Here is a 23,262-nt window from a genome sequence, read left to right as displayed (position 1 = left end):
ATAGGGAGAACATGCAAACTCTGTACACACGGGCGGAAACAGGAATCAAGCCTCCAACCCAGGAGGTGCGCTGCAAAAGTACTAACCACTAAAGACCCTTTATCCTCTTTTAATAGCTGCAAATATTATATAAAATTAATTTGACACAACGTTTGTCCAGGGACGATTCAAGGAGTATTTTCCAGATGTTAGGAGAATATAATCAGCATTTGAACTGCTGTTGTAGCGGTCAGCTTTGGGCTCTGGTCTTGGTCTGTGAACCTTTGACAGGAAGGAATTAATGTTAAGTCTGTAATTACACTGACCTATTAGTTGCTCAGCAGCTCTGGGTTGCACAACTGACCATAAACAGTTGTAGAAAGGACATTATTGTCACTCAGATGAGGATGAGGTTCCCATTGGAGTTCAGTTTCTCTCAAGGTTTCTTCCTCATATCATCTCCAGGAGTTTTTCCTTGCCACCAACACCTCAGGCTTGCTCATTAGGGAAAAATATGAATTGAATTTAATCCTTTAGCATTTTTATTCTGTTTCTACATTCTACACGTAAAGCTGCTTTGAGATACTGTCCATTGTTAAAAGCGCTACACAAATACATTGAACTGAAAATAGTCAGAACTCCTGAATAAGCTAACGTTGTAGTGTTTGTTCTATAATATGAGTGTAGATTCTGGTGGGTTCATAACTTGTCCATAAAAATGCTAATTTCAGCCACTCAAAGACCCTCTTTATTATATACCTACTTGTTTAAGAACATTATTAGAAAACTGTGCACATCTCTCCCATTCTTATGTCTAAGTATAGAAGTTCTTATTTATATACTTTTACACCCCTATAAAGCAATGGCAAATTATAAAGAATAAGTATTTACCAGTGGAGAATAAGACAGTAAAAATAAATCCAAAACATATCCACATCAAGATTATAATTTTGTTTTTATGGTCTAGAATGAAGCAAGACAAAGCTGGGCTCTGGTTCAGTTTTGGTTTAATATGACTGAATGAATTAAACAAGCATTACATAGAGGATGTGCATTTTCATTAGTGCTTTTTTTTTCTTCTTTCTTATAAAAAAAGAGAGTTTTTATTTCCTAAATGGCTTAACAAAATGCCTGACCTATTTATTGTTGTTTTTTAATCAAGGTATCAACACAACACTTTGAGAAGCTAAACACCGTCTCACATTAAGATGTACTAAGACTTGAAATTAATTCTGAAGACATCACAGGAACAAGAGAACATGAAATAGTCTCTTAAAAATCATTAATGCAAAAATAGATTTGTACACAACATTAAATAATACAAATGAGGAAAAAAAAAAAAAAGGACAATACATTCTATGCCAAGGAACAAGAAAAGGTTATCTATAACCGCTGGAATATAAAACAGACAGGTTCAGTACGTTAAGTTAGGATTTTAAATGTCGCTATATGACTGTATTAATCTTTTTTATTTCAACAGTATAGAAGAGAATTATGTTCTGACATTTCTACATACACACACACACTGTATACATGGGTTTGATGAAACCCTACAGTAGCAGCAAGCAATCGTGTCACCCTTATTGGTAAGGTGGAGGTTGGGGTACGGAGCATATTGCAGATAAATAGTGTTAACCAAAGTCAGTTTTAAAAATTCTCCCAACATCACATATTTATACCTAGAGTGTTAATATGGATGCTGGAAAAAATGTTGTTTTAAATGTTAATGCTATTAACAGGGGCTTTTATGGGGCAAAGTGAAGTAACAGAAAATGACCATCTACAGATGCTCTGAAAGGAAAAGCACAGTGATATTCCAAAACAACCGTGATGGCCCAAACTCTTTTGTTGTGTTGAATTTAAAGCTTTCTGTTTATTCCAAGGGGCACTCTGATGACTAAAATGTCTTTTTTTTCTGTATAAAAAGGGAAGGTAAGGCACCTTGGAACCCTGATTATTCAGTATGTGTTGTTAAGTTCCCCCACTCCAGTCCTTCCAACTTGGGTGACTCGAATAGAACAGCATTACAGCTTAATTGACGTCAGTTCAATCCACACCTAATCCCTGACCCCCTCCTCTCCTCACATCCTTGGTTCTTAGTGCTAAAAGGAAAAGGAGGAAGGATGCAGGTGTTGCTGGAAACTGGAGCTGGAATGTAGTGTGCTCTCTCGCTCAGCAGATAACACTACAGCGCATATTTGGAGGCAAACGGATGGAACGCTTGCTCCCACCCAGTGTAATCCTCAGGTGAGCCTTTCAATTTGTTAAATCTACAATAATTAAAAAATAATAATAATAGTAATACATACCTAGCTAGATACAACCTACCATACATCTACATACAATGGAGTTCTTGCCAACGGCACTCTCACTGCACTCTAAGTACAGGAGCAGGATGCATCAGTTTTTGATGAGACAGTAACATGCCTCTGAACACAAAAGGTCACAAAACCTGCTAGCTCATCCTTTTCAGGAAAGCTCATGGGTTTTTAATCATTATTTAATTCCATTTGCGATTGCACTTATAAGTGTTTTAAACCAGTCAGCAGCAGCAGAAACCGAGCAAGTAGTCCTAATTACTTTCGAAGGGGTGGGCCGGGGAAATAGAAAGTGAGGAGAGGAAATCATGTCTTGGTCTGCCTACCCAGTCATGTATACCAGGGATGTTCAAACTTATCCGCGAAGGGCCGGTGTGAATGCAGGTTTTCGTTCTGACCGAGCAGTAGCCACATGTGAGACTACTGAAAGCCGAGATCTGCTGATTAAAGCAATGGGATCAGTTGTGGTTACTGCTTGTTTGGAATGAAAACCTGCAGCCATACCGGACCTTTGTGGATAAGACTGGACATCCCTGATTTATACATTTAAGGATACATTTTATAACCTGGAGATTTTAACAACAACCTTCAGCATATAGTTCCAGACCATGGCCAAAAGTCTAGTCTGTTTAAATGTCTAAAGGATCTGGAGAAGGAATAAGGATGTAGAGGTGTTATTTGGGCACAAGGCCACGAGACTGGGGATAGAGTGGGGATCCTGAGCTGGAGGGGCTCTGGGCTGACATGGGGGTGCTCAGCTTCTTGCCTGTTTTGGGACGGCTGGGAAAGAAGGAACAGGAGCAGGAGAACAGAGAGAGAGAGAGAGAGAGAGAGAGAGAGAGAGAGAGAGAGAGAAGTTTACAATTTTACAATATGTTATCTGAAATACAGTAAATGTAATATATGTATATACACACACACACACGTATGTATATATATATGCAAAATGGTGCCCTCTAGTGGATGTTCTGTGTAACTTGCGCACAATGGGAATCGGAGATATCATGATGTCGGTCAGACAGGACTACAAAATAGCAGTCGAAGTGCAGGAACAGGGGGCATTCTAGCCAACTTCAGAAGAAAAAAAGATGAAAGAATCAACCATGAATGGATTCTCACCTTGTTTTTGGTTTCTTGTTAAACCCAACTTGGCCCAGGGCTGAAGCATCCACTTGGATGTCATCCTCCTCTCTCAGTGCGTCTTCTAAAGCTGCCGCCACCTTTGGCGCAATCATGGGTTCCTCGTACTCTTTAGTGGTGCGTGTGGGCAAGTCAAGTTCCAGCATCAGGATATTCTCAGCCTGAGAAATAGAGTGAGGCAGTAATTAGAAATTACTGAATAAGAAAGAGGATTCTTCTTTATTCCTGACTGAAAGAAAAAATGCAGAAAATATTTCAATCTGGACATGATGTCACCGTCATCCCAAAACTCTCTTAATGTTACTAACTTGTATCAATAGGCCTATAAATGCCCTTAAAATATACAAACAGAAAGGAAGCTAACTTTTTCAGACATTTGACCTTGCTTTGTTCTTGACCTTGTTTTGCTCAACTGCAAAATCTACTCAGTTTATCTGCTGGTTACAGTGAAAATTCTATATACACCCATCAGCCATAGCATTAAAACCACCGGCCTAATATTGTGTGGGTCCTGAAACAGCTCTAACCAAAGAGGCACAGACTCCACAAGACCTCCGAATCCAAAACACACGGACCTGGCAGTCCACAGAACATAAATGAAAACTGGATTCATTTCAGGCAATAGACACGGGTCAGCCTGGGCACTCTGACGGGTCTATGGATATACAGACTCATACACAGCAAGCCAGGATGCACTGTATATGTGTTTTGATACCTTTCTATTATAGCAAGCATTAATTTTTCCAGCAGCTTGTGCTCCCCATTTGCATCACTGACCTTTCGGTGCCCATGCCTGGTTTTACCAGTTGTCCTTCCTTGGACCACTTTTGGTACTAACAACTGGATACTGGGAGATGCTCTGACCCAGTCATCTAGCCATCTCAACCTGGCCCTTCTAAAAATCGCTGAGATCCTAACAATTCATTTGTGAATGATGCTTCACAGACTATTTTATGAATCAAAGTTTAGGGGCGAATTACCTCACTAGCCTATTTACAACATTTTTCTGTTCTTTTTCGATAAAAAAATGATGTATAATCTATAATAACCCATTATAATCTATAATAACCAACTTTTAATTCATTGATTAAATAATGAATGCAGCCAGCACTATGTATGGAGTATCCTGGGGTAGACGCACCCTATATCTGGGTTCAGGGCGCATCATCACAGCCATACGCGCATGTTGACTCAGCGGCCTCCTGTATCCCACTGCAGACACTGGTCTTTTCATCATCTGCTGATCACTGATCAATGGTCAGATAGATAGATAGACAGAGAGAGAGAGAGAGAGAGAGAGAAAGAGAGAGAGAGAATTCTAACTGTTCTTGTCATTACAACAATGCTATTATTGCCATTCCAAATACTACTGCTAATAGATAGCATATGTTATTACATATAGATAAGAAAACATGCAAATAAATCTTTAATTGAATTAAAATTGAGAAGCAAAACAGCTCTCATGAAGATGCAGCTAGTGGGCACATGAACATGTTTACATACTCTTGAACACGGGTAATGGGTTTCATTTTCCAGATGTCATCCTCTTCATCAAAAATGGCCCGCGAAACGATCTTATTCTTCTCCTCCAACGGAATGAAGTTCTCGATGATCAAATGCCTGGTAAGGACAACCCAGAGGTCAAAGATCAACATGAGCCTTCAGGAACAAGCAGTTTTTACTGTTAATGAACTGAAATTTAGTTCAGCATCTCTGGGTCTGACTGTGGCAGTTTATGGAAAATGTAAAAAGTTCACACTACAGTGATATTATATCATGAAAGTAGGGCATTTAAGTAGAAGCATGCAATGGTGATTTCCTCATCTCAAACAATTTATTCCTCATCTCAAACAACAGTGGAGGGTTTACCACAACAAAAAATCTCAATGTCTCAATAATTTGTCATGTGCCCTTGACCATCAATTACAGTTTGACAACGACGTCTCATGCTGTTCACGAGTCGACTTATTGTCTGCTGAGGCATGGCATTCCACTCTTCTTGAAGGGCGGCCCTCAGGTCATTGAGGTTCTGGGGTGCAGGGTTACGAGCCTCTACACGGCGACTCGGCTGATCCCATAGGTTTTCTATGGGATTCGGGTCTGGAGAAAGTGCAGGCCACTCCATTTGAGGTACCCCAGTCTCCAGCAGTTCCCTAATGATGCGACCTCTATGAGCTGGAGCATTGTCGTCCATGAAGATGAAATTAGGCCTGTGTTGTTCATGCAGGGGCACAATGACTGGATTAATGATGTTATTCAGGTAGTATTGGCTTGTCACTGTACCATTCACAAGATGCAGGGCAGTTCTGTATTGAGTGGACACACCTGCCCAGACTGTAACACCACCACAACAGTGGCTGATGCATAGCGCTCTCCTTGACGTCTCCAACATCGTTTGCGGCCATCGTTTCTGCTCAACGTGAATCGACTTTCATCAGAGAACAGCACTGAGGCCCACTGGTCCCTCGTCCAGCGTAAATGCTCCCTGGCCTGGTGGTGTGGTCAGGTACCCTTGCAGGTCGTCTAGCACGCAGACCACGCTGATGTAAATGGTTTCGAATGGTCTGACGTAAATGTGCCTGGAGCTGAGTGGCATTCATCATCCGGTTCCGCAGGGCACTGTTCACAATGAAGCGGTCATCATCGTGGGATGTGGCCAAAGGACGTCCACTTCTATGCCTTTCTGTGACTCTTCCAGTCTCTCTGTATCTCTGTCGCAACCTGCTGATGACACTCTGTGACACTCTAAGCTCAGTGGCCACTTCCCTCTGAGAACATCCTGTTTGAAGCCTCACAATGGCGAGGTACTGTTGATCAATTGTTATGTGTGCTCTTGGTCTCATGATGTCAAAATGTGAACAGCATGATGAAGAGGACTGTTTAAGTACCAATTCTAATTGAACCAGAAAATTTATTGGTCGATTCATGGATCAAACACCAGTTGTGAATTTTGCCGTTAAGCACCTTGTTAGAGAACCGCAAGTTATGCAAAAAGTACTGAAACACTGAGCAGTTGGACATGTGCATTCAAAAGTGCAGAGAAGGTCCAATTACCTGTAATCACCCATAAAGGTTATAGTGCATTTTAGGTGAAATTTCACCCGAAAGCCGAATATCCTTAACTTTTTGTGAGTAGTATATATATATATATATATATATATATATATATGATACACTAATAAGCTTTTTTGTGTGGGTGTGAGTACCCTAGGTATCTAAAGGCTAAAGGAGATGGAAAATATGCTAGTTGAACGCAAATCCTGGAACTGCGGCAAAGACAAGATAAAAGCAATAGCTGTACAAAATAAAACAGACAATGGAGGATATACAGGGAAAAAAAGAAACAGAAATAGATGTGAAAGCCTTCATACTTTAGTTTGAGTTCTCTGGTTAATTCGTTCTGTGTCTGCTCCAGCTCTTGTCTCTCTTTAATATGTTCCTCCTGGACATCATGGATCTCTGCCTTCACTGCTTGTAGCTTGGCAAAGAGCTGAGCAAGACAAAGCATAGTAAATCAATACAAGAACTACAAGCATGTTTACAGACAAAAAAAATATATATACTTCTCAGGTTTAGTCATGGAGGAACATGAAAGAGGAAGCAGGAGAGTTTCTGGAGATAGCTGACATTTAAAATAAAATAAAAAAAAGATCTGCATGCAATATTACCCATACTCTAAGAATGATCAGAGTCTCATGTCCATCAAGTTCATTACACTTACCAATTGTACCCAAATTTTCAACATTCATTTTTATTGAAAACCTCAGTGCAATTACCGTGCCTAATGCACTTTTACTAACACTGCCCAAGGCAATCTGGTCATCTGTGTGCAGCGTTAACATTTTGCACATTTATTAGGCTGGACATAGTTACTGACTAGAGATGCTGACAATCCAAAACATTTTTTTAATCACATCCTGCACCTTTTTCAGTTTCTTGGTCTTTATATCAACTTCCTGTTGCAGTGAGCTGTACGTCTCCTTCAGCTCAAGGGTCTCTTCATCACGACACTCCACCTCTTGCTGCATCTCCCGTTCACGCCTTTTCTACTCACACATACAGGAATACAAACAGAATGTGTATACAATGCCATAAACCAGTACCTACTGAATGTAGTTTATTCAAAATCATGGTGTACATTTAACTGTTTATAAAATCAGCATTTCCCAAAAGAGATGAAATAAAAAAAAATTACAGTAAACGGATATATATATATATACACAGCTTATTGCCGTCATATGGTAACCATCTTTTCTGGTAGTTTTACCTGTTCAGCAATTTCCTGCCTTTTCAGCTCCAGAATTCTCTGCTGCTCATTAGTGTGGTCAACAATGTTCTTCCCTCCAACCAACAGCTTGCTTTCCATAGCCTTAGGGTAAGAGTAAAAAGGGTCATGACAGAAAATGTTACAATCTACAAGGCCAGGTTCTTTACTGACTGAAGTAAAGCCTGTGAAGTAATATTAGGGGCATGGCTAGCCCTTTCAAGTTACCTTGACTTTAGCTGCAAGCATCTCAGATGCCTCCTTTTCCCGACGGAGATCATCCATCTTCTTCTCCTTCTCCAACAGCAGTCGCTGTTTCTCGTCTGCCACGAGACTATGGTCCTCCATAATGGCTTTCTTCTCCTTTTCTAGGTTCTCCTGCTGCTCCCGCCAATAATCCTCTATGTTCTTATCCCCATCCGGACCTTCGTCCTCCTCCTCCTCATCGTCATCATCATCATCTTCGTCTTTCGCGTCGTCATCCAGTTCATCTCCGCCCTCTCCAAGTCTCCTTTTCCGCCTTTTCTTCTTCTTTTTCCCTGATCGTTTCTCCAACTGCTTCTTCAGACGAGCAATTTCCTCCTGAAACTCCCGTAGAAGGGCGTCCTTGGGGTCTTCGTTGATGCGGGGCTTGTTCTTGATGTTTTTGGCACGGTTTGAGTAGCGTAACGTTGTGAGGGTCTCCTCTACATTGTATGAGGCCGGCCCGATGTTAGCCACCATGACAGTTCGGGCGTTACCTCCCAGCGAGTCCTGGAGCAGGCGTGTGAGCTTGGAATCTCGGTATGGAATGTGGGTGCTTTTGCCATCCACTAACGCGGAAATGACATTACCCAAAGCAGACAGGGAGAGGTTGATTTTGGTGGCCTCCTTTAGTCTTTCCCCTTGTGCACCTGTTTTTGTCTGCCTTTCACTTCCTGCCAGGTCGACCAAATTGAGTTTCCCAACACGGATGTGGTTCTCCCCATCTGGACCCAACTCGCTACACTCAACAGTGATGACAAATATGGCATGAGAACGGGAACTATGCTCATTCATGTTAGTTGCACCAACCGAACGGTTCTGGTTCCCTACATTCATAACATGCTCAATCTCCCCGACGCTTTTAGTGACAAATGATAAAAGGTCTCGGACATAAACACCTGTGTCAGGTCTCTCTTTCAGCTCCAGGCGACGTGACTGGTCCTTGGCTAACAGGTCCCTGATCTCCTCCTGGTAAATCTCCAGGTATGATGCCCTGACCAGATACTGTTGGTTCTGTGATCGGGAGATATGTGTGAAAATGTGCTCGAAGGAGTTGGGAATGACCCCTCTTTTCTCTGGGTCACTGCGTACCCCTTCCATTGTAAACGTCTTCCCTGTACCCGTCTGTCCATAAGCGAAGATGGTGCCATTGAACCCGAACAATACTGAATCCACCAATGGCCTGAAAGTCTCATCATAGAGGTCAACCTGCTTTGAGTTCCAGTCATAGACTGAGTCAAAAGTAAAAACTTTAGGGTGTTCATGAGTGAACCCGCTTCTCGGATTACGCACTATAATCTGGCCTAGCTTCACATCTACAGACACCACCCTCTCAAAGTTTGCAACCCGCTCTTTGTCGTTCATGGGGCGACACCGCACCACGACCTTCACGGACTCCGAGCTCTTGCTTCTGGACATAACTGCGCCTACACACCTTGCTGGTGATGCTGGCATTGATTTATTTGCTTGCAGTATTACTTCACAGTGATGACACTTGCAGCATCAGAACCTGCAACAGAAGCAAAAATTGCTTGAAAGCTCTTGTCTTTAGTTGATTGCATATGAATTAGGTCATAAGAAACGGGATGAATGCAAACCTTTGCATCTTTTTATACAAATTAAGGAGAGTCAACTGTCAAAACACTCGTGATGCATTATTCTAGTAGTATATATATTATACTGTTTAGTGCCATATTGGAACTCATCAAGGCAACTGTGCTACTATTAATTATTTACTGATTTAGTAGACTGTATCACTGCACAGCATAAAGCTTTGTTCACCATCAGGATGAGGAAAAAAATGTGATCGCAGTGATTTTGACTGGGGCATGGTTGCTGGTGCCCAGACAAGCTCGTTTAAGTATTTCTATAACTCCTGATCTTCTGGGATATTTATGCATCACAGTCTCTAGAGATTACTAAGAAGAAATTAAAACATCCATTGAGTGGCAGTTCTGCAGTTTTGTAGCTTAAATGGGTTAATAAAGAATGACCAGACTAGTTCAAGCTATCAGAAAGGCAACAGTAACTCAGATAACCACTACATATAAGTATGCTTAGCAGAAAAGCAACACAGAATGTACAACACAAACACTGGACAGTCGATGCTTGGAAAAACATAGCCTAGTGTAACAAATCTCGATTTCTGCTGAGGTAAACAGATGGTAGGGTCAGAATTGGCAACAAAAGCATGAAACCATGGACCCAATCTGCCATGTGTCAACAGTCCAGGCTTGGTGAAAGTGGTGTAATGGCATACTTTGGGCTTGTTAATACCCATAAATCATTATTTGCAAAAAGCTATCTGCATATGAATCCCTTCATGTCAGCAATTTTCTAATGGATACTTCCAATACCATGGCATAAAACAGGAATGATCTCAAACCAGCTTCATTGTTCAGTGATCTTCCCAGTCACCAGATCAAAATCCAATAGAAATCCTTTGGGACATGAAAGAACAAGAGAAATGAATGTTTCCAACATCTTGTGGAATACTGTTTTGAGTGGCAAAGTAAGGCCCTACCAAATATTAGTATAGCGTTCCTAATAAATTGCTCAGTCAAGGTATGTCTATTTTTGTATTGCTAGTATTTCTTACAGTATGAGTTAATGAACATGTACACATTTACATTCTCTATTACATCGATCAGCCATAACATTATGAGCACTGAGAGGTGAAGTGAATAAGACTGATGATCTCCTCATCATGGCACCTGTTAGTGGGTGGGATATATTAGGCAGCAAGTCAACATTTTGTCCTCAAAGTTGATGTTAGAAGCAGGAAAAATGGACAAGCGTAAGGATTTGAGCTTTGAGTTTGAGGAAGGGCTAAATTGTGATGGCTAGACCACTGGATCAGAGCATCTCCAAAACCGCAGCTCTTGTGGGGTGTTCCCGGTCTGCAGTGGTCAGTATCTATCAAAAGTGGTCCAAGGAAGGAACAGTGGTGAACCGGAGACAGGGTCATGGGCGCCGAGACTCAGTGATGCACGTGGGTGAAGGCTGCCCCGTGTGATCCGATCCAACAGACGAGCTACTGTTGCCCAAATTGCTGAAGAAGTTAATGCTGGTTCTGATAGAAAGGTGTGAGAATACACAGTGCATCACAGTTTGTTGTGTATGGGGCCGCATAGCCTCAGACAAGTCAGGGTGTCCATGCTGACCCCTGTGCACCACCAAAAGCAACAACAATGGGCATGTGAGCATCAGAACTGGACCACGGGGCAATGGAGGAAGGTGGCCTGGTCACATGAAACACGTTTTCTTTTACATCACGTGGATGGCCGGGTGCGTGTGCGTCTCTTACCTGGGGAACACATGGCACCAGGATGCACTGTGGGAAGAAGGCGAGGCAGTGTCATGCTTTGGGCAATGTTCTGCTGGGAAACCTTGGGTCCTGCCATCCATGTGGATGTTACTTTGACACGTACCACCTACCTAAGCATTGTTGCAGACCATCTACACCCTTTCATGGAAACGGTATTCCCTGATGGCTGTGGCCTCTTTCAGCAGGATAATGCACCGTGCCACAAAGCAAAAATGGTTCAGGAATGGTTTGATGAAAACAACAACCAGTTTGAGGTGTTGACTTGGCCTCCAAATTCCCCAGATCTCAATCCAATTGAGGATCTGTGGGATGTGCTGGACAAACAAGTCCGATCCATGGAGGCCCCACCTCACAACTTACAGGATTTTAAGGATCTGCTGCTAACAATCTTGATTCCAGATACCACAGCACACCTTCAGGGATCTATTGGAGTCCAAGCCTCGAAGGGTCAGGGCTGTTTTGGCAGCAAAAGGAGGACCAACACAATATTAGGGAGGTGGTCATAATGTTATGGCTGATTGGCGTATATTTACGCTATAATATATCTAATTTGTTTAGCACAGAATTTCTGGAATTGCTGATAACGAAATATACTTGCTATGCTAACAAATAGGCTTATTTAGGAACCTTAAAACCTGACCTAAGCCTGGTGAGCTAGCCAGAGCAGCCTTTAGCTCGTGTCTAATATTTTATGAACGGGACAGGCTCCGGTTGTTTTCGTTTCTATGGCGATGATAAATAACGGGTAAGTTGTGCATTGCTTGAGCTAGCTAGAAAAATGCAGGTGTAGGTAACTACCCAGCTAACTAGCTTGCTAATGCTAGTTGAATCAGGACACAGCTCCCGGCAACCTCCTTCTGTAGCGGCCTAGCAACGGCAAACATTCACCACTTTACGACCATAGCAGTTAGTTAGCTCCGTCGGCTAACCACAACAACAGCTTAGCGAACTGCTGTGTCACATCGATTCTAGTACTATAACAGGTTAATAAGCAGATAAATAACTTTACCTGCACATCCAGGCAACACCTCCGTCGGCCACTTCTGCATGCTCCTGCACGACCGCTACTCTGTGGGTGGGAGTGAACGAGGTGTGTGTTGCAGTGGATACAGTGTGTTTGGATTAGTTTTGAATCATTCGCCGGTGAGTCGGCTCCTTGAGTCGGCTCCTTGAGGTGAACTTGACTCCAGCAAACAAGTCAGAGTAGCATTTGTAAACTTTGAGTTTTTACTTTTACCATACACATTTTTTTGTGTTTAAAAATACTCTACAAAAAAGTACTGAAATACCATGAGACACCAAGTGATTTCATACCTAATAATAATAACAGGTTCATATTTTTACCCCCCCCCATGTACCCCCCCTAGGTACTTGGCACTCATACCTGATCACACACCTGCTGATAGGAATAAGTTATCGTATCTATTACATAGACAATCAGACAGACAGATAGACAGACAGACACATAGACTGACAGATCAGCTGACCAAACTCAATACCACAGCTAAACACCACGTCAATTGTAGAGTGATCAGTATCAACAGAAAAATAGTATCAAAATAATAATACCAATAATAATAATAATAAAAATAATAATAATACATTGGGTGCTAAGGAGTGTTTTCAATGCATAAATATAATGCCTTGCATACATTTAAACAGAATGTATAAAATGCAGTGTAGTTATTTAGTTAATTAGAGCGCATCCTGTTAAGGTCGAAGACAGTTTTAAAAAGAACAAAAAAAAAAAAAAAAAAACATGGGCAGAAATTAGAAATGCAAGCTCTGAGACAGCTCTTATTGGTGATCTAAGCCAAATGATCTCACTCACTGAAAGTGGCAGAATTCTCATCACTATTAGATCATGACCCTAATGGGAGAGGTAAGGGGCAGGATACAATGAACATTTATAAATAATTAATAAATAAATAAATTTAAAGCCTTTAAAGCCTCCATATTTATCCTGAGTTTGAGACATCAAATATTTGTTTACAGATGGAATTTTATTTGAGATATTTTCTTTTTAAGATTTGTTCATGTTAATGCTGCTAATGTAGGTCTTAGTCAGGATCACAGTGAATTCAGAAAAGCAAGAATACACACTGAATGGGACACCGGTCTGTTGCAGGGCACCATGTATGCACATATTGTAGGGCAACTGTAGAAAAAAAGTGTACCCAATCCAGCTACAAGCATATTTTTGGGATGTAGAAGGAACCTGAAGGACCCCCCCCCAAAAAAACCCCACAAGCTCATAATATCCTCTGATGTGTACACTAGCCAGTAGATCAGTACAAGATAAAAGAAGACCACTGAGATTTATTTTCTTTATAAGAAAATGTAATGCTGGTATACGTAAGTTCAAATAAAAAGTACATTTTATTCTCCGACAGTTTTATAAAATGTATACATCTAGTGTGTATATGATCCACATCCCTTTCTTGTAGCGTGTAGGCTCGTGATTAAGTACAAACCAACTGACTAATTTGGGCTCCTCACTCCACTATAATTAGCATCCAGAGGATCATTTACTGCCCCTGAGGGGGGGGATCGCTTTCCAATAAGACGAAACTATTACACACCAAATGTCAGCTAGCTTCTAGTACATAAAGCTCTTTATCCTATTGTATTTTACTGTTTATATGAACACGGCATACATGCATTGTTTCAGCATCTAAACAGCTACATTAACATGAAAAGGCAGCATCCTGTGAATACTATACAGTATATACGTGTACTGTTTTTCAATACAGATATATCCAAATTTGGAATGTTTTCATCTGAAAAATACATCTGCCTCCTACACTGTACCAAAAAATTCCCAAAACACTTCTGTAAATGATTCACCTGAGATCACTAAAGAACAGTAAGCTTTCACAGTTATGAACACGTCAGTGCAAGATGGCTTCTACAGTTCATCTTTTTTTTCCTGTTTGACAGGGTAGTCCATGCCAAAGAAGGAAGAGGGCCTGCCATGGATATCTCTTTCCCGCTTAACGAAGGCCGAGAACGACGAGACACAGTTGCCTATAAAATGATCGGCTTGGCCCAAAATGTACAGGTCCAGCTGAGCCACGTCTGGTTGAACACTGACCACCTTAACCTGCATAAAAAAAAAAGCAAAAATGAGGTTGTGCACAGGATAAAAAAAAAAGAATGAAATTAAACTCATTATTATTTTGTATAATCCAATTCGCGGTCTACAAAGATCTATAAAATGTGTACAAAAAAAATCCAAATTACATGAATAACTAAGAACCTAATTCCCAAGATATCACATCTGCTGTTAATCAGCTATAAACAACATCATGTAGAACAGTGCTGAGATTTTGCCTGTAATAGGACATGCTGTCCAGTTTTATTCTTTGCATGAGAACCAGGAGAACTTTAAAATAGAAAGGAAAATGTTTAAATTGTACTTTGAACAAAAGCACTGACACTAATTTATAACATTTTAACATCAGATAACATTTCCTAGCCTCGTAACCCCAAACGGAGGTCAAGTCACCTTTCCTTTGAAGAGTTTCTCAATATCAGAGCTGTGAGACTCCGAGTCAGTGGCAATGTAGACGGACCGAGCTTTGACTTTTTTCACCCAGAGCTCGACGGCACGCAGGATTTCTTTCAGGTCAGGCAGACACATGGTCAAGGTGAGTGGGACCGCCGTCTGTCTGTCGTATCCCACACACTGTGGCGAGGCCATAAAGTGGGGACCGGCTTCACCTGACTCCAGCAGCTTGCAGGCATTTTTCTAGAGGTGGTGAGGAAATGAATGAGAAAGAGACACTGTGCTGGTAGTAAAGTCTATAGGATTCAAGAGTATCATTTCACATCCAATTTGGTATCACGAATGAGGTTAGTAGAATAAATTATAGCTAATACATGCTCTTATTGGTATTTAGAAATGGCATTAGACAACAGTACAAGTTTGATACTATACTGTATTTCTAAAATATTAGATTAGTATTTTATGCTATGGATGCATTTTATTTATGACAGACCTGATATTGTAGACATTTTATGTATGACAGACCAGATTGTATTTATGAATAAAAAACATTACATCCTGACAATGCAGAATAAGCTTTGTTAGTAAGAATACACTATATTGGCTATATGAAACTATACGTTTTGGGACGTCTGCCTTTACATGCACATGAATGTAATATGGAGTTGTCCCGCCCTTTGCAGCTTAAATAACAGCTTCAACTCTTCTGGGAAGGCTTTCCACAAGGTTTAGGGGAATTTTTGACCATTCCTCTAGAAGCACATTTGAGGTCAGGCATTGATGTTGGATGAGAAGGCCTGACTCACAGTCTCCGCTCTAATTCATCCCAAAGGTGTTCTATCAGGCTGAGGTCAGGACTCTGTGCAGACCAGTCAAGTTCCTCCACACCAAACTCACTCATTCATGTCTTTATGGACCTTGCTTTGTGCACTGGTGTGCAGTCATGTTGGAACAGGAAGGGGTCATCCCCAAACTGTTCCCACAAAGTTGGGAGCATGAAATTATCCAAAATGTCTTGGTATGAAGCATTAAGAGTTCCTTTCACTGGAACTAAGGGGCCAAGCCCAACCCCTGAATTCAATTATTTGTAGGGGTGTCCCAAAACTTTTGGCAATATAGTGTATGTCAGTATCCGATATCAGAGAGTATCACGTTAAAACAAGAAAAGACAAGAGACAAATATGGAGCATCCACAGGGTTCAAAAAAATGTTCAGAGCACAAAACTGATTGACAATGTTGAAAAAAGTAAACACATAAATGTAAACCTTAACCCATTCAGACACAAACGCAGCAGTACTGCAGTACCCCAGGGTGTTGCGTAAACAAGCAAACAGTACCTACCCAGTCTGATCCAATGCGTAGGTGAATCCCCACATATGGTCTGGAGAGCAGAGTGTTGATGTGCTTCTCTCCATCCTGCACCAGCGTCTCAGCCCACACAACATAGCGCTGCAGGCCCACATGCTCCTGCATCACGGGGAACTGAGCTGGAGCTCCAGGAAGAGCCAGCACCGGGTGCTCCTCCGGGGAAAACCTGAGATTTATCTGCATTTCTGTCATGGCTCACTAAATTATATACTTTGATGATCAGTCACTCTAGGTGAGGTAGTGCAATGAAATCATGAAACATTTCATACCTTTTAATCCAATGTGGAATGTAGTAGGAGCTGAAATACAGGCCGCCAAACGGGACAGAACGGTCAAACTCGACACCAAGGTGGTCCCAGAACGGACCAAATGGATTCCCTTCCTGTATATAAAATCAGTAATTAACCTAAAAGACCAGTAGAGGGCAGGGTTTTATTACTGATGCCAAGAATTTTCTATTAAACCACCAAATTAAATCACTGAATAGCATTTCATATATCTTTAAACATGAAAGTTGTTTCTAATCTGTGAGTCTTTTCAGTGTTCAGCATATAGCCCACAGAGTTACTCACAATATTCGCTGCATCCTGATTGTCATCTTTAGTGGCTTGATTTCATTCAAGTCAGTCTAAAACTACCAAAGATGTGGCAAAGCAACAGCAAAAAACCTGTCACACCTTCATAGGGCAGCTCTTCTTATCTGGACTCCGCTGGATGGCTGACTCGAAGCAGTAAGCAACTCTCTGGCCTGGTGGCCAGTGTGTAGGAGCCAGATGGTCCATGAAATATTCCAGACTCACCACACGGTGGTACTGCTTCAGAGGCTGTAGCTGGAAATATTCACTGTATGGAACATGCACCTGTTCCAAAGGAGCACAAAGCAAACTGAATATACAGCAAAACAGTGTTTTTCCACTGGACTAATCTAAGGGTGCCCAAAAGGATGGACTGATTTCATTCAGGCAATTAAGCTAACAATGCACAAATGTATAGTACACAATATAATCACCTGTCTATGAATTATAATCCTTAAGATGTGAGTGCATTCTAGTGATGCACCTTTAATGCAGTGGTATCACCCTTATATCCAAAGCTCATATTCGTTGCCATATTCGTTACGAGCACAAGGCACTGATTTCACAAAAAAAAACTATTTAAAGAGTTTGAGGTAGTCCTGGGTAGTTTAAATGTAGGCAAGGATGCAAGCTTTAGGAAACATTTAATAAAGCGTAACTATCTTGTGATATACACTGACCAGGCATAACATTATGACAACCTGCCTAATATTGTGTCCCCCTTTTGCTGCCCTGACCCGTCCTGCACTGTGTATTCTGACACCTTTCTATCAGAACCAGCATTAACTTCTTCAGCAATTTCAGCAACAGTAGCTCATCTGTTGGATCGGATCACACGGGCCAGCCTTCGCGCCCCACGTCCATCAATGAGCCAATGACCCTGTCGTCGGTTCACCACTGTTCCTTACTTGGACCACTTTTGATAGATACTGACCACTGCAGACCAGGAACACCCCACAAGAGCTGCAGTTTTGGAGATGCTCTGATCCAGTGGTCTGGCCATCACAATTTGGTCCTTCATCAAACTCACTCAAATCCTTACGCTTGTCCATTTTTCCTGCTTCTAACATCAACTTTGAGGACAAAATGTATACCTAATATAACCCACCCACTAACAGGTGCCATGATGAGGAGATCATCAGTCTTATTCACGGCACCTGCCAGTAGTCATAATGTTATGCCTGATCGGTGTACACTTCACTACTGTTTTGCACTTCTGGTTAGATGCTCACTGCACTTGTTCGTTGCCTTGTACGCATGCGCAATGACAAAGTCGAATCTAATCTAATGAGGAGAGACTGCTTTGGTGTTTGGGTTGCCCCAACATGATCCCATATAGTTTGGTCTAATTGTTGTCAGTTATTTAGAGCTAATAACATGTAGAGTCGTCCCTATATGAGCTGCACGAGTGAATGGCACTTACGTTAGTGTACGGGGGCGCGTGATGCCGATAAACGATCCACGGCGGAACTGCTAATGTCCGGTTCAGCATTTTGGCAAAAGCCAGTGAGCCAAGAAAATGATCCGCCTGGTTTCCAAACCGACCTGAGAGAGAAAAGACACACATTGCAACGTTTCGTCTCGTTTTTAACACAACTCTGAGAGAAGATGACGGCGGTCGTATTCAACACAAATCCGTCACTGCTGTCCGCTTAGCAGAATTCCTTCTTTAAAGGTGTCGCAAAATGAACAATTACCCATGCAGGGACAATAAAGAATATATCCATTTTCATCCCACGTCAAGTCAGTGGCCTTAATAAACGTGTTTAATGACAGAACTGTTATTTGGATCCAACTTAGACACAAAAATTTAAACTTCTTCGGTTTCGCCGCCATTGTGAATCGCTCGGTATCCCACAATGCAGCGCGAAGGACAGGGAGCAGTATTAACCCTTTCCATGCTGCGGCACTGAGACACTGAAATGACAGTAAAATTAGTCCCAAATGGCGTCTCTGCTGACCAACTAACGCAGGACTTTTCCATATGCACCTGTATATGTAAAGTTAAGTCTGCAAATAAACCGCCTGTGGGGGTTTATCTGGGGTATATCTGTTAATATATTTAATAAGTGGAACAAAATATCCATATATCCATTTATTTCACAGCACAGTGAAATTCTTTCTCCGCATATTCCATCCTTGAGGGTTTGTGGTCAGAGCACAAGGTTAGCCATGATGCTGCACCCCTGGAGCAGGGTGGGCTGAGGGCCTCGCTCAAGGGCCCAACAGTGGCAGCTTGGCGGTGCTGGGGCTTGAACTCCGATCTGCCGGTCAACGACCCACAACCTTAACCATTTGAGCTGCCACCGCACCCCAAATGTATATTTATCTCTTATGGTAATTTGCACATGCATACAGTTCCATTTATTCATTTTTGGCAGAACCTTTCTTTAACCCTGACTCACAATTCAGCTGAGCTGAACAGGCCTTCTCAAAGACCCATTGGTAACAGTTGGCGTTACTGGGATTTGAACTCACAACCTTCCATTCATTAGTCCTGCGCCACTACTACCCACGTAGTCAATAAAGGTTCTGCATAAAGCTTGTCTTCCTGAAAACAATATTCTTAGAGAACATCAAACTGATAAATTCTCTACGGACTGTTTGATCCTTATGAGGTTAGGTTACTGTCTGTGCAACGTTTGGGTGGGTTCTCCTACAGGTTCTCTGATTTCCTTCCCCTGTCCAACAACAACGTACTATTAGATGGGTTGGCTACATTAAAGTGCCATAGATGAGAAAAAGTGTGTGTGTGTGTGTGTGTGTGTGCGCGCTCTGTCCCCTGCAGTAGACTGGCATTCAATTCTCAGCAGATTCTCCCGCCTTGCACCTAATATTGCTAGTTCTGACTCTGGAATAACTGCGTTCCTGCCAAAATATGTGTTTTGGTGTACAAAACTGCATTGCTGTTGATTATTTGCAGTTCCTCCATAGGTTTATACATTTTATTGGCTATTTATTTGCTTATGAATATGTTGTTCAAATACTGTATGTTGAAAAGATCTATGCAGATTTTCTTCTTCATCAAGTTGAGTGTTTATTACTGTCATTCCTCCATATAGCTTGTATACATTGGAACAAAATGTTGTTTACCCAGGAACATAGTGTAGCTCGTAACAATACAGTGGCACAGTCACAGGACTACAGAAACTGCACATACATGACAGTGTGAGATGAGTGCAAACAATACCATTAATACCCAGGACAATACATACGCAGGAGAGTGCACATTAACTAGACAGGACAACTATTTCCATTTATGTGCAGCACAGAGTGGCCCATTCAGGTCCTCCTGAAGACTGAAGAATCATTTCTTTGGTTTTGTTGACATGAGAGTAAATAGATTGGTGTCTCCACACCATTCTGCATGTTGCATAACATCCTTCCTACAGTATATGCTGACTCTAGGCAATGTAACTCACAACTGTCAATCATCAGCATGACAGTGGTTTAAACTGTAGTGTTCAGTGGGGTGGTGCTGGAGGTAGTGTTACAAATCCTAATGGACTGGGATCTCCTAGTCAAAAAGTCCGGAAACTAGTTGCATTTCCTGTGAGTTAGAGTGGAATGATTGTGTTGAATTGAAGTCTATGAACAGGATCCTCACATAACTGTCCTGTTTGTCCAAGTGGGTCAGAGACAGGTAAATGGCAGCAGTTATGGCATCATCTGTTGAGTCTTCAGGACAGTAGGCATACTGGAATGGGTCCAGTGTGGTGTTAAGACTGCTCTTTATGTGTTTCCTGGTGTTAGTCAGGCATAAGTGTTATTGGTGTTGATGGCTGGTAGTCATTGAGGCATAGGGATGATGGTGGTCATCTTGAAGCACACAGGGATGACTGCTTGGCTCTGGGAGATGTTGAGCAGCGCATTCCCGACGCACCTGGTCAGCTATTTTGTCGGGCCCAGCAGCTTTCCATGGAACAGATCTTTCACAATGTCTATCGTGGACAGACAGAGTACTTGGTTAGTGGGTTTTTGGTTGGTCTTTCCTACTTATATGGTTTTCAATGCTTCAAACAGTTTATATATTTCCTGACTAGTAACACAAAGGTGTTAGTCAGGCAAAAGTGTTGTTGGTGTTGATGGCTGGTAGTCATTGAGGCAGGTCACAGATGATTTCTTTGGCATAGGTTATGATGGTGGTCATCTTAAAGCACACAGGGATGACTGCTTAGCTCTGGAAGATGTTGATCAGCACATTCCCTAAGCACCAGGCCAGGTATTTTGTCAGAACCAGCAGCTTTCCATGGGACAGAGCTTTCGTTATGTCTATCGCGGACAGACAGAGTACTTGGTTAATGGGTTTTTGGGTGGTCTTCCCTACTTACATGGTTTTCAATGCTTTAACCAGTTCATAAAATTTGCTCAGTGTGTCTGGGAGCAAGACATCACTGTTACAGACATGTGATGGCGCTTTGTAGTTGGCGATGACCTGAATACCTTGCTACATATGCTATGTGTCCTTGGTATTCTGGAACTGACCATGAATTCTTTGTTCATAGTCACACTTTGACTCTCTGATGGCCTGGGACTGATTGGCCCTTGCTGTGTAGAGGGCTGCCCTGTTGCCAAGCCAACTGTCACTTAACACTTAACTATGTCAACTGTCCACTTTTAGTGAACCTGTGACCACTGTAGCCTTAAATTCTTAATCCTGGCTGACAAGACTGGAACTTGATGTCGTATTCTGCTGTTCTAGCTCATCTGCCTAAAGGTTCAATCTGTTATGTGTACTGAGATACTGTAGACTTCCTGTCAAACCAGTCTGGCCTTTTCTCATCTGAATATTCTCTCATCAATAAGGTATTTCTGCTCACAGAACCACTGCTCAGTAGATGTTATTTATTTTGCACAAAATACTGTGTAAACTCTAATGTATGTTAATAATGCTATTAATGAAATGCTCCCTTATTGAAAATGAAGGGTAATTTCTAATGTTGTTTGACTCTATAACTGGCTCCATCCTCTTTTGTGACAAAATACAGTAGGGGATTTGGATGCCTTTTTATTGTTATTCAAAATACACTATATGGCCAAAGGACCTGAAACTCGCACCCAAATGTGATTCTTCCAAAAACTGTTGCCACAATTGGAACCGCACAGTTTTATAGATTTTCCTTCACTGGAACAAAGGGGCCAATGCCTCAGTCCACCAAGCAAGGTCCAAGGAGAAATGGTTTAAAAGTGTTGGAAAAGAAAAAATTCTGTGTGGCTTACAGAGGGCCCTGACCTCAACCCTACTGAACACCTTGAATGTCTACTGGACAGCCGTAGGCCTCTTTGCCTGACATCGGACTTCACTAATGCTCCACAGCCATACTCCAAAATTTAATGGAAAGGTTTTCCAGAAAAGTGGAGGTTATTAATGCAACCAAGGGGGGACTAAATGTGGACTGGAAAGTTATTAATTACAGATAATTGCCAATATATATTAGCAAATACTAATACATACTAACAAATTGATTGAACTTACAGGAATGTTTAAGGTTTATGTTTATAGCTCTGGGATTTTTTTTTAAAAGTGTTGTTTATTAATGTTTATAACTATGTTAATAACTTTTCCAAAATAATGTTTACTCCTAAATAAGTTTAGGAAGCTTCTTCAACTGTACCATGATTGCTGCTTGTTGTATGTATGTATCTATGTATGTACGTAAAGTAGACATACACCGACCAGGCATAACATTATGACCACCTGCCTAATATTGTGTTAGTCCCCCATTTCCTACCAAAACATCCCTGACCCGTCCTGCACTGTGTATTCTGACCCCTTTCTATCAGAACCAGCATTAAGTTCTTCAGCAATTTGAGCAACGGTAGCTCATCTGTTGGATCGGATCACACGGGCCAGCCTTCGCTCCCCACGTGCATCAATGAGCCTTGACCGCCCATGACCTTGTCAACCAGTCACCACTGTTCCTTCCTTGGATCACTTTTGATAGATAGTGACCACTGCAGACCGGGAACACCCCACAAGAGCTGCGGTTTTGGAGATCCAGTGGTCTAGCCATCACAATTTGGCCCTTTGTCAAACTCAAAGCTCAAATCCTTTCCATTTTTCCTGCTTCTAACACATCAACTTTGAGGACAAAATGTTGACTTGCTGCCTAATATATCCCACCCACTAACAGGTGCCATGATGAGGAGATCATCAGTCTTATTCACTTCACCTCTCAGTGGTCATAATGTTGTGCTTGATCTGTGTAAAAAGTCTACCCATTAAAGCCCTGTTAAAATGGCAGGGGTTTTGTGATGTAAACAATGAAAACAAGATAAATCACTGACAATGTTTCCAACCTCAATGTGAACTTACAATGTATAAAAAATTAATTGTAAACAATGGTAGAAAAAGGAAAAATAAAAAGTTTATTACATAGTTATAAGTATAAGTGTGCACTCCCCCAAAACTAACACACTGTTGAAGCACCTTTCTTATTTTATTACTCCACTCAGTCTTTTTGAGTCTATCATCTTGACTTGCCAATACTTCTCACTCTTTCTTGCAAAAAGATAGAGGCACTCAATTGTAAGAGCA

At 41.6% G+C, this 23,262-nt stretch overlaps 2 protein-coding genes across 2 annotated transcripts; both read right to left on the bottom strand.

Moving 5' to 3' along the window:
- Positions 1 to 971: 971 nt before the first annotated feature.
- Positions 972 to 12,435, bottom strand: kif3b (kinesin family member 3B). Its single transcript, XM_058409384.1, has 9 exons — positions 12,282 to 12,435; positions 7,930 to 9,454; positions 7,705 to 7,806; positions 7,361 to 7,483; positions 6,809 to 6,927; positions 4,941 to 5,057; positions 4,579 to 4,684; positions 3,417 to 3,598; positions 972 to 3,077 (listed from the first exon to the last, which is right to left on the bottom strand). Exons 2-9 carry the CDS (start codon positions 9,397 to 9,399, stop codon positions 2,972 to 2,974), a joined length of 2,325 nt encoding a protein of 774 aa, XP_058265367.1. The 5' UTR covers positions 9,400 to 9,454; positions 12,282 to 12,435; the 3' UTR covers positions 972 to 2,971.
- Positions 12,436 to 13,632: 1,197 nt separating this feature from the next.
- pofut1 (protein O-fucosyltransferase 1) lies at positions 13,633 to 18,586 on the bottom strand. Its single transcript, XM_058409386.1, has 7 exons — positions 18,422 to 18,586; positions 18,148 to 18,269; positions 16,827 to 17,009; positions 16,419 to 16,531; positions 16,123 to 16,315; positions 14,781 to 15,023; positions 13,633 to 14,375 (listed from the first exon to the last, which is right to left on the bottom strand). Exons 1-7 carry the CDS (start codon positions 18,558 to 18,560, stop codon positions 14,181 to 14,183), a joined length of 1,188 nt encoding a protein of 395 aa, XP_058265369.1. The 5' UTR covers positions 18,561 to 18,586; the 3' UTR covers positions 13,633 to 14,180.
- Between the last annotated feature and the right edge of the window lie 4,676 nt (positions 18,587 to 23,262).

Source organism: Hemibagrus wyckioides, linkage group LG15 (genome assembly GCF_019097595.1).
Source record: "Hemibagrus wyckioides isolate EC202008001 linkage group LG15, SWU_Hwy_1.0, whole genome shotgun sequence".
Taxonomy (NCBI): Eukaryota; Metazoa; Chordata; class Actinopteri; order Siluriformes; family Bagridae; genus Hemibagrus; species Hemibagrus wyckioides.
This window is presented reverse-complemented; position numbering and strand designations above follow the sequence as displayed.